This window comes from Micromys minutus (genome assembly GCF_963924665.1).
Source record: "Micromys minutus genome assembly, chromosome: 6".
Taxonomy (NCBI): Eukaryota; Metazoa; Chordata; class Mammalia; order Rodentia; family Muridae; genus Micromys; species Micromys minutus.
In genome coordinates, this window is record NC_137975.1 from 74,552,940 (window position 1) to 74,565,421 (window position 12,482).

Below are 12,482 nucleotides of genomic sequence, written 5' to 3' on the forward strand. Positions count from 1 at the left end.
ATAACGTTCACCACCTTCATCAGGTCTCTGCAGCTGTGCAGATGTGTGCACACACACACAAACACACAATTAACCACAACAAAAATGAAACCTGCCTCCCCAAACTGTCTTATTCATAACACAGAAGTGGTAAAATAAGGAGACCGGTCTCTGGGGATGCTGTGAGAACAGAAATGAACACATTACTTAGAACAGCAACAACCACGTGGGAGGTTCTCTAAAATGTTAGCTGATCTTGTTAGCACGGTCACATTCTGATTATTTAATTAGTAAGTTCTGAATTCATTCAAAGATTGGCTATTGTGCTAGTGCCTACGTCCAAGTATGCTGTAAACAAAGTCCACATGGACACACAGACACGGACACACACACACAAACACATATAAATGATATATGATATATATATAATGTGATAGCTAGATAGATGATAGATAGATAGATAGATAGATGATAAATAGATAGATAATAGATAAACAAATGATAGACAGACTGATAGATGATAGATAGATGATAGACGGATGAATGGATAGATGATAGATAGACAGATGATAGATAGATAGATAGATAGATAGATAGATAGACAGACAGACAGACAGACAGATAGATAGATAGATAGATAGATAGATAGAATTTTGTTTACTGTTGTAAGGTTGTTCTGTTGTGAGGTTGTTTTATTTTGAGCCAGAATTTCATTGTGTGACCCTGGCTGTCCTGAAACTTAGGACATTGACCAGACCAGTCTTGGACTCAGATCTACCTACCTCTACCTCCTGTCTACTATTGTGACGCACAAAGCAAGTGATAGGGTTTGCCTGGCTTACATTTCCACAGCACTGCTCATCTTCAAAAGAAGCCATGACAGAAACTCAAACAGGACAACTGGAGGCTGACGCAGAGGCCATGAAGGGACATTGCTTACTGGCTTGTTCCCACTGCTCAACCTGCTGCCTTATAGAACTCAGGACCACCAACCCAGGGATGGTACCACTTACAATGGGCTGGGCCTTTCCCCATCAATCACTAGTTAAGAAAATTCAGGTTTGCCTACAACCACATCTTATAGAGACATTTTCTCAATTGGGGTTCACACCTTTCTGATGGCTGCAGCTTGTGTCAAACTGACACAAAACTAGCCAGCATACTTTCTGAGTGCTGGGACTGAAGGAATGTACAATAATGGCCAGTCAGTTATGACTGAACTGCAAAATGCCCCCCGGGGTTAACATATTTCAGCACCCAGTTCCCAGCCAGCAGCACCGTGTGGGGAGGGCCATTCCCAGGGCTGGGCTTTGAGTCTGTACAACCCTGCTCCATCCACCTCCTGTTCTCTCTCCGAATGTTAGGGATCTGACCTCTCAGCTTCCTGTTGCTTCTACTATCTGCCCTGCCCCTGCCATTAGGAACCCCCCCAACCACAAGAGAGAATGAACTCTTCCTTCTGTAAACTGCTCTGAGTCCCTCGGTATCTTATCAGACAACTCGTACATTCTCCAAGCTAGAAATCTATCAAGAAGAGCAGACGATGCTGGTGCGCACCTGTATCCAGCACTTGAGAGACTGAGGAAGGAGGGTAATGAAAGTAGAAACGGAGCTGGCCCAGACAGCAGGTACCAGGCCGGGCAGTGCTACAAGGTGCCATAGTAAAGCCCTGTCTCCAAGACAGGAGGAGGGCAGGAATGTGGGAAGACATTAATACTGTAGGAAAATGTTACTTCAAAGTGTTGGGCAAGCAGAGAACCGGTGCTACATCCCTTCTCCAATGGGGCTTCCTCAGTGCACACCACAGCTGAGAAACATCTGGAATGTTCTGAGCAGAGTTCCAACAGGGCTGAAAAAGTTTCAGATCTTAGAGCCTATTAAATGTAGAATTCTCAACCTGGACGTGTTTACAAAGGCTTGAAGGAGGACACAAAGACTATTTGCGTGAGGACAGGAACAGCAGTGAGCCTGCAGCTAGGACAAAAGTGTTGCAGATAAAGGGATGCATGCCTGTTCCATAGGAAAGGTGAGGCCCAGCAGGGTCTCTACAGTGCAGAACAGTCAGCAGAGGCACAGAGCAGAGGCCCAGGGAACTCAGCACTAAGCAGTGGGTGGGCCATGAGGAGTTCAGCCAGTCAGACTAAAGAAGCTAAGAACTCTGAATTGTATTGTCAGGCAGTGAGGCGCCTCAGGACACCATGCAGAGGGGGCAGCAGAATTCTGAACTCACCTTCATAGGAGAGGGCAGGAGGAGGACACTGGGGAGGGCAGGGGGAGGACATAGGGGAGGACGGGGGAGGACACAGGGGAGGACAGAGGGGAGGGCAGGGGGAGGACACTGGGGAGGACAGGGGGAGGACAGAGGGGAGGGCAGGAGGAGGACACTGGGGAGGACAGGGGGAGGACATAGGGGAGGACGGGGGAGGACACAGGGGAGGGAAGGGGGAGGACACAGGGGAGGACAGAGGGGAGGGTAGGGGGAGGACACTGGGGAGGACAGGGAAAAGACAGAGGGGAGGGCAGGAGGAGGACAAAGGGGAGGGTAGGGGGAGGACACAGGGGAGGGCAGGAGGAGGACATAGGGGAGGGCAGAAGAAGGACAGAGGGGAGGGCAGGAGGAGGACACACGGGAGGGCAGGGGGAGGACAGAGGGGAGGACAGGAGGAGGACAGAGGGGAGGGCGGAGGACAGAGGGGAGGACAGGGGGAGGACACTGGGGAGGACAGGGGGAGGACACTGGAAAGGACAGGGGGAGGACAGAGGGGAGTACAGGGGGAGGACAGAGGGGAGGACAGAGGGGAGGACAGGGGGAGGACAGGGGGAGGACACTGGGGAGGACAGGAGGAGGACAGAGGGGAGGACAGGGGGAGGACAGAGGGGAGGACAGGGGGAGGACAGAGGGGAGGACAGGGGGAGGACACTGGGGAGGACAGGAGGAGGACAGAGGGGAGGGCAGGAGGAGGACAGAGGGGAGGGCAGGAGGAGGACAGAGGGGAGGACAGGGGGAGGACACTGGGGAGGACAGGAGGAGGACAGAGGGGAGGAAAGGGGGAGGACAGAGGGGAGGACAGGGGGAGGACACTGGGAAGGACAGGAAGAGGACAGAGGGGAGGGCAGGGGGAGGACACAGGGGAGGGCAGGAGGAGGACAGAGGGGAGGGCAGGGGAGGACACAGGGGAGGGCAGGAGGAGGACAGAGGGGAGGGCAGGAGGAGGACAGAGGGGAGGGCGGGGGAGGACAGAGGGGAGGGCAGGAGGAGGACAGAGGGGAGGGCAGGAGGAGGACACTGGAGAGGGCAGGAGGAGGACAGAGGGGAGGGCAGGAGGAGGACAGAGGGGAGGGCAGGAGGAGGACAGAGGGGAGGGCAGGAGGAGGACAGAGGGGAGGGCAGGAGGAGGACACTGGGGAGGACAGGGGGAGGACACTGGGGAGGACAGGAGGAAGACACAGAGGAGGGCAGGGGGAGGACACTGGGGAGGGCAGGAGGAGGACACAGGGGAGGGCAGGAGGAGGACACTGGGGAGGGTAGGAGGAGGACAGAGGGGAGGGCAGGAGGAGTACAGAGGGGAGGACAGGGGGAGGACACTGGGGAGGGCAGGAGGAGGACACAGGGGAGGGTAGGAGGAGGACATCACAGGACATCTTTCAGTAAATGAAGACCATGTTTGTTTGTTTGTTTGTTTGTTTGTTTGTTTTCAAGACAGCAAGCTGAACAGCTAAGAATTTTCTCCTGGAACCTTTTGGAGAAGGTTTAATAAAACAGTCCAGCCCTCCAAGAGTGCATGTCAAAGAAGCAACATGGTCACAAGCAAAGCTTCCCGATGGGATGGGAGGGCACTGGTGGTTAAGGTGCAGAGAGACTAGAGGGGAGAGAGAGACTGAAAACCTGTGCACACAGAAGACCATTGAAAAAGGCAAATCCAAGGCCAGGAGCAGAAGCTCATACCTGTAATCCCAGGGTTTGGGAGGCAGAGGCAGGATGATCAGAAGTTCAAAGCTATTCTCTAAGGTGAATTGCAGGCCACCTTTAGTTACTTGAAGCTTGTCACTACCAGAGACTGAAAGGCAGAAAAGAAGAAAAGAAAAAGCACAAACCAATGCGCTTCCAAGGAAGAGACAGTAAAAAGACCAAAGGTTATGTCATCAGAAGGGAATGACTAAATGACCAGTGCATCATGGGAACAGATGCTCTAAATGTGGGCAGCGCCACAAAGTCAGGGGTGGGGTGGGGGGTGGAGCACAGGTAAAGAGGGTATCAGCTGTAAAGGGGGCACCACTAGTGACTCAGAACTGTGATATAATTTGAGTGTGTCCTGGTGAAATCAACACACATTTGGAAGAGCCCCCAGGGCTGAAACACTTCGGTGCTGTGTTTCTGAGGCTTTGCTGTTGGTGATTTTTGCATGTGCATAAAGCCACCCAATCTGCTTGGTCCCTTCTTCATGAGGCTGCCTCTATGTCTGGTATTGCTTGTTTGTTTATTTTCTTTTTGCCCCCCCCCCCTCCATGTAGCACACTCCAAAAGAAGCTACATCCTCACCAGAGGTCAGAGAGACAATCTTGAAATTTTACCCACCAAAAAGTGAGCTAAACAACCTCTTTTCTTTGTAAAGTGCCTGACCTAAGGTCCTTTGTTACAATAATAGAAAACTAATTATGCGAAAAGCATTCTAAGAACACAGAGGAAAAAATAAAATAAAATAAGCATACTTAGAAAGCAAAGGCTTCTACTTCAAAAGCAGCACAGACCGTTCCTACCCAGGGGAAAGGGGAGGTGAGCAGGAAAATGGAGGCAGCTGGCACAGGAGTCCCCATGAGTCACTCAGCAGAAGCATCCATCTGGGCTCTTTAAAGCAACTCAGGCTTTTCAACAGTTCTCACCTTCCTCTTTCGATGAGGTGTCAGAAGCCAAAGGAGTCTCACAAAATACGTGCACGCATTTCCATAAGAGATAAAGAGCTGAGCTCACAGAAGGCAGGAACTGTTGCTTCTGTCTGCTCTAGCCCTGGCATTATGTGTGAGAGGAAGATCCGTCGACATGTTTTCCGCCTTCAGCTAAATGGCAGCACAGAGCAGCCATGTGCATCCCAGATCTCTCTCTCTCTCTCTCTCTCTCTCACACACACACACACACAGGAGCATCAGCCAGACATAGATAGCATTTGCTGTTGAGAGCAGGTGTCCTAAGCGACATGCTCACACCCTAGACTCCTCATTGGCTCCAGTAATGAACCAATGGTGGGCTGGATGCATTTAAGTTACATGAGACTCAAAAATTGCTGTGTGTGGAAAAACAAAACCAAAACACCCAGTGAGCATACCAGTTCTTCATGCATGTCTTGAAGGAAGCTGCTGGCATGAAAATATCTGAATTATTTTAATCCATGGAAAACAACTGAGTTAAAACTCCAGCCCAGTGTGAATCCAAAGAAATAACTGTCTTCACCAGTTACCAGTTAAGTATCTCTAATAACATTCATTTATTTGGCATGAAAGTGGTGTGTGTGTGTGTGTGTGTGTGTGTGTTTACCTGCTGAGCCCTCTCATCAGCCCTAGTCCATGTTTTCATGATGTCATCCCAAAAGCACATGCTGCCTGTTGCTACTTTGGAAAGTAAAGGAAATGTCAGACTGGTAAAACACATTTCTTTTTAGGGGTGGGGGTTGGTTTTGGTTTGGTTCGGTTTTTTTGAGAAAGGGTTTCTTCTATGAAGCTCTGGCTTGTCCTGGAACTTGCTGTGTAGACCAGGCTGGCCTCCACCTCTGAGATCCAAATGCTGGGATTAAAGGACTGTGCCACCACCACCCAGCAGTAAAACAGGTTCTTTTCCTTATAAATTCCTCTTAGACCATTTTTCTTTAAAGTAACCACATTTTCCCCCAGATTTTCATCAACGTGTGAGAAAAACTCACAGCATTATTGTATTTAGTGATAAAGAGTATTCATGTAATATACCAACTTTAACAGCCAATCCTCAAGAGTATCACACTCATGAAAGAACCACGAAGTATAACCCAAAGTCATAGGACACAGCTACTGTGCTGCTATTACTTTGTATGTCAATATAGAGAAAACAGTTAAACATTTCTTAAATGAGGAAATAATATAATTATATGTACGTAAAGCCAAAAATTCAGATTTGGAAATTAAAGCTTCATTTTTCTCAGACAGATATATCACTGGGCTGTTCTTTGGGGTGTTTCATTTCTATTTTGTTTTGTGCTGCTGTATCAGGCTGGCCTTGAACTTTGAACATCTACCTCCATCGGTGGAATACTGGCTTGAGGCCAGTCTGAGCTGCAGTGTTCTGGAGGTATGGGGGCAGTGCCTCTTAGATATTAGGTACTAGCAACCGAAGATCAGACCAGGTAACAACCAAACAGCTTGTAAAGGAGTCAGGCATGGGCAGGCATGGGCTGTGAGCTATTCCTCTCACCTTCTCAGGATACACACGTTTAATACAGTGCTCTCGTCCCCCTCACCCAAGCCATGGGCTTTAATGTCACTCATTTTCAATACTGACAAACATTGCCTAGAACCCCTCAGAGCCCTCGAGCTGCCTCCTATCTGCAGAAGTTCTTCAGAGTCAAACTTCTCTGAGACTGTATCCACTCGCTCACTCCTGACAGTGAGCCCATAGAGGGAGTTTCGCAGGCTGACGGAACAGAGCTAGTCAGGGAGGGAGCCAGCATAGAAAGATAGCAAGTGCAAGCATCTGTCACGTCCTGAAATAGGCTGAACGTGTGGTAGGAAAGTAACTGTCTTCTGGGCCAGGCTACCCAGTTGCAGTTTTATCAGACAGTTGGGCAAGACGCAGAGAGTGCTTAAATTATACAAAGATGCTCTCAGTATGGAGGGCTGCTTGCACAGAAAACCAAGGTCACCAGACCAGTTATAGGGAGGCTTCAGTGGAGAAAGCCAGAGTCTGAACTGAGGCAAGGGAAACAGGAAGACAAAGGACCTAGCCAAGACTTACCTTGAGCCTGGTAACTAACCCCTGGCTCCCTTTTCAGGAGACCAGGAACAACAAAGCCAATCTTGGGGTAATACGGGCAGGTCTTACAGGTCGGATAAACAGTTCTTTGGGGACAGATTGAGTGTGTGTAGCTTGAGGTCACCCCAGGAGATGTCTGCCAGGAAGAGTGGGGGGGGGAGTGCAGGTCACAGGCAGGAGTGTCAGGGACTAAGTAGCCAATGCTGCATCAAAGCTGCCCAGCTACAAATGGCCAGCTACACAAAGTTACAATGAAAACACTATTTTATACTAAATGTTCTCTGGAAGAAAAAATAAACAAAACAAAAACAATACAAACAAACAAAAAAAAAAGCTGGAGAGATGGCTCAGCAGTTAATGGGACCCGATGCCCTCTTCTGGTGTGTCTGAAGACAGCTACAATATACTCATCACATAGAGAATATACATCAAATATATAAATAAACCTTTAAAACAAGCAACAACAAATACATCTAAATCCAAAATTAAATTGGTAATACCTCACACTTGAGTGAGATGGAAATTTCTGGTTTCTTTGGAGACTCCTGTGATGTCATGTGATGTTGTGTCATGTGATGCTTTTCTGTACTCTCTTATGAGAAGACACTTTGCTGAGAACAGATAAATGGTGTTTGCCTAGAAGCACCAAAAAAACTTCTGGTGGTATCCTGACAGCTCCTTGTAGATTGGATCCGCTCCAGAGAACTATTTCTAAACGGGTCCATACACTCCATACGGCACTGATCGGACAGCCCCAGTAATGATCTATAGGATCCATACGACAGCAGGATGCCTCTAGGTAGAGACCATGGCAGCAGCCCCTGGTGCGATAGTGACTGTAACACTGGCACAGCCACCGGTTGCAGACTTCCGGGCATGGCTCTCCTGTGGCACCCTTTCTTTGTCTGTCGTTACCACTTCTGTCAAAGAAAGGACCCACACTTGAATGCGACTCTTAGCCAGTTTGAGTCTCCTTCAGGATTGGCAGCTCTTCCCTGATTGGTCCAATTCCATACCTAATTTGCATACTTTGGCACTACAAAGAGCCCACCTGGCTTTTTGTAAGGGTTCAAGGGTTCTAAATGATGAAACTCCTCAACAGCTTAAAGAAGAAACAGAAGACTTCTGCCTTCATGACCTGCTGGAGACAGACTCCCTGCCTCTTGGGCTACAGCTCCTGAGTCTAAAACCTGCAGCTGCAGGCCAGGAAACAGTTCCTACCTCGACCTCTGTGTTACCTACAAGCAAAGTGACTGTTCCTGACACTCCCTCAACTATTTGACTTACACTGCAAACAAGAATTTGTTTTTGCTGGGCACCTACTCTTTCTGGCCCTCTAGACCTGCTGCTCTAGTCGCATTTTTCCCCAACTTGTGGGAGCTCTAACACTCCTAACACCCTCCAGAATGTTCTTGCTGTAAAGCAAGAATTCAAATCTCGCACAGTTGCACTGAGGTGGCCCATCCTGCTTGGCAGCTGGCTTCCAATTAGATCCAATTATTAATTCTCTGTTAATAACCCTTGGTCACCCTTTACTGTCTGCTCAGTTCATTCTTGGACTGGCGGTATGGGCCGGCAGGAAGGTGGGAGTGGCTGGAAACTGCTCCAGAGAAAGTTCCTGGTGCTGCCTCACCCTCCTGGGGCTGTGTGTGACTCATCCCTCACATCCCAGCCCACCCTGCAGGCCTGTGTCTCTGCAAGCAAGCACACTGGGACCCCCAGCAAATAAATGCTTTTCTTAAAAACACTCAAAGACTTAAAGTGCTACAGGCAGGAATAATACCAGCTTCCCTTAACACCAGCTATCCCAGCATGAGGTCAGCCTCCTCTGAGTAACCACCAATCCTGAGTATGCTTCTAAAAGAAACCCCTGGAGACAAAAGGCCAGGCTCCCCGTTCAGCTTGTCTATGGTGGGAAGAAAAGAACCTACCAGAGCCTAGCAGGTCCCTTCAGCATAAAGCAACTGAAGGAGACCATAACAATGTCCTCTTTATCTCCTTGATGTGAAGATAAAAAAGATTTGTATTCCTAAGACTGGCCTATCTTCCTTCAGGTTCCAGAAAGAGCAAGAGTTGCCAGAATCTCCCTCTCACCAGCAGGAAAGATGCACCACAAATCTCCATACATATTATAAGGCTCTAACCTCTCCAGTACTCCTCATGGGCATTTCCCACAATCTGTGGAACATATCCTCCCATCAGAAAAGCAACTTAACTTGCTGATATACTCCTCCCCAGCCCCCACCCAAAACCAACCGCAGAGTCTGTTTGCTAAGCCACCATCCCAGAGCAAGGTGACTCATGCCCGTAACCCTATCACCTAGAAGTGAATGCAGAAGAGAGGCTGACAGTCCTGGACCAGCCTTGGGCTATGTAATAAGATGCTCTCCAGTCCTCTTCCTGTTCTCCCTGACCCAGAAGAAAAAAGGAGTGGGGGTGGAGGGGAGAGGTTGCAGGAAGAGGAAAATGAGGTGGCAAAAGAGGAGGAAGAAGAGGAGGAAGAGGTGATGGTGATAATGGTGGGGTAGGGGTAGCAGTAGCAGGTGGTGGTGGAGGCAACAGAGAAGGAGTTGCCTGTGATGGTGGGAGTGGTGCTGTGAAATTGGTGATTGCTGTGGTGGTGCTGGCACTGGAGCTACTGGTGGGACTGGTGGTGCTGGTGCTGGTGCTGGTGACAGTAATGGTGCTGCTGGTGGTGATAGTAATGGTGATGGTGGTGACAGTAATGGTGCTGCTGGTGGTGATAGTAATGGTGATGGTGGTGATAGTAATGGTGATGGTGGTGACAGTAATGGTGATGGTGGTGACAGTAATGGTGCTGCTGGTGGTGACAGTAATGGTGATGGTGGTGACAGTAATGGTGATGGTGGTGACAGTAATGGTGATGGTGGTGATAGTAATGGTGATGGTGGTGACAGTAATGGTGATGGTGGTGACAGTAATGGTGATGGTGGTGATAGTATTAGTGATGGTGGTGACAGTAATGGTGATGATGGTGGTGGTGACAGTAATGGTGATGGTGGTGGTGACAGTAATGGTGAGGGTGGTGGTGACAGTAATGGTGATGGTGGTGATAGTAATGGTGCTGCTGGTGGTGACAGTAATGGTGATGGTGGTGACAGTAATGGTGAGGGTGGTGGTGACAGTAATGGTGATGGTGGTGATAGTAATGGTGATGGTGGTGACAGTAATGGTGTTGGTGGTGGTGACAGTAATGGTGATGGTGGTGGTGACAGTAATGGTGATGGTGGTGATAGTAATGGTGATGGTGGTGACAGTAATGGTGAGGGTGGTGGTGACAGTAATGGTGATGGTGGTGATAGTAATGGTGATGGTGGTGACAGTAATGGTGTTGGTGGTGGTGACAGTAATGGTGATGGTGGTGACAGTAATGGTGATGGTGGTGGTGACAGTAATGGTGATGGTGGTGACAGTAATGGTGATGGTGGTGGTGACAGTAATGGTGAGGGTGGTACTGGTAGTTATGTCTGCAGTGATGGTCATGGTTGTGGTAGTCTAAGAGGTCTGAGAAAAGAAGATGACATAAAGGGACAAGGACAAGAGGAAGGTCTTTTCCCATTTGTGAATCTGATGAAGAACAAAGACTTTGCTGCTCCAGGGGAACTCACAGTGGGGAAAGGCCTGGAAATATCCTCCGCAAGCAGGTGCCTATGTGAGCCAGCACATCACTCACGTCCTCTGGTGACACCATCTTCATGGACATGTTACACTTCTCAGTTTCCACAACCATCTGCAAAAACAAACAGCACACTTAGCACGGAGCCCAGTTTCTTCCTTCTTTAACAACAAGCGATTCGTGTACGTAGCTTTTCAATGGTGGGGATGTAAACTGGTACAGCAACAATGTCTGTGCTCACAAACTACAACCCTAACCACTATGTAACACAGCTCTATCACTCTTGGAACTGCACCTAAAAAAGGCTAAGTCAGCATGCCACATACTTGCACATCCATGTTAATTGCTGCGATATTCTCAGTAGCCGGGAAATCGAACCAGCCTGCATGTCTGTGGTAATTACTTTTAACTGCCATTTTGGCACAGCCGAGAAACACTAAGGAAGAGAATCATAATTTAAAAATTGAATGAATCAGACTGGGCTGTGAGGGTGTCTGTGGTAGATTGTCTTGATTGTTAACTAATGTGAAGAGTCAGCCTACTGTGGGTGGAATCAATCCCAAGGCAGGAATTCCTGAACAATATACGAGTGGATAAGTAGACCTGAGTATAAGCAAGCAAAGATCGATTCATTTATTCTCTGCTCTTGACAATGAGACAGGGACCCCAAAGGCCAAACTGATGGCAACACACCTCCCTGGTGACATCCACATTCAAGTCTAAATGTATCCTGAGAAACTCCGCCCCAAGCTCGTGCTGGCTCTGAGATCATTGCTTTGTCACTTTCCTTTTTAAAGTCTGCTTTTAAGAGAAGAAATCTTATAAAGTGCTTAAATGAAAGTTGATGATCTTTTTTAAAAGAAGCAAAGGGAAATCCATATCATTATTAAAAAGTCAGCCTGTCTACACAGATTGAAGCTTGCCAGGGAAAACACTGAAAACAGGAAGGTCACAAACTCTTCTAGGTTTCACGGTGAAGATCAAGCTGGACACACTAGGAAGCTGAGGTGCACTCCTCACCTGGTCCGGGACAAGAGTTTAAATCCACCTGAAAAGAGGGTGGGCCATGAAGCAGGTGACTTGCTGCTGATGGGGACCTTTCTCAACAAAGTCAGTGGTCTCTTTCTTAAAAGACTTCACTCTGTAACTCTCCAGGCGCCACCACAGCATCAAAACATCCTAAGCATTTTCTCCCTGTTGTCATTTAAATGTATATAAGAAGCAGAATTCCATGTGCAGTTAGCCAGGGAGAGCAACCAAGCAATGTTCACAGTATGCTTTGGATCGCCATAAAATTAGCCAAGCTCAAAATAAGAATAATCTAAATCAATGCATTTATGTGAAGGCAGAAAGGAATGGAAAATATGTTGAAATGGTGCGATCCAGTCACGATCTTCATTGTTACAAAGCTTTCTCACAGAAGGGGAAGAGGAGGAGCTTCAATTTTAACTCTCAATACAATGTTCAAAGAGTTGTTAACAGAAGCTAACCTGCTGGCAAAAACCTATAATTTAGCTCGTGGGAGACTGAAGCCAGAGGATCATCTGAGTTTGAAGTCAGCTTGGGCTATGCACTAAGATTCAAGTCAACCTGAGCTTAAAAAATGGGACACTGTCAAGAAAGAAATGGAGAGGTTCAGGGAAGAGAGGAAAAAGGAAGGAAGGAAGGATGGATGGATGGAGGGGGGAAGGGAGGGAGGGAGGGAGAAAAAAGGGAGGGAGGGAGAAAAAAGGGAGGGATGGGAGTGCAATGGAGGGGAAGGAGGGAGGGGAGGGAGGGAGAGAAGGAAGGAAGGAAGGAAGGAAGGAAGGAAGGAAGGAAGGAAAAGGGCCAATGAGATTGCCTGAGTTTGTTACCCAGGACCCACACGAT

The 12,482-nt window shown here is 48.3% G+C and overlaps 1 protein-coding gene across 4 annotated transcripts in view; it reads right to left on the reverse strand.

Annotated features, from left to right (window-relative positions):
- Positions 1-12,482, reverse strand: part of CARMIL1 (capping protein regulator and myosin 1 linker 1) — a gene marked incomplete at both ends in the record, with an annotated part of 248,123 nt that overhangs the window by 127,919 nt on the left and 107,722 nt on the right. For all 4 annotated transcript variants that reach the window (XM_080918584.1, XM_080918582.1, XM_080918581.1 and 1 more), the window contains one exon: positions 10,603-10,724. In XM_080918584.1, coding sequence (XP_080774710.1) covers positions 10,603-10,724 — 122 coding nt within the window. The remainder of the gene's footprint in view (positions 1-10,602; positions 10,725-12,482) is intronic.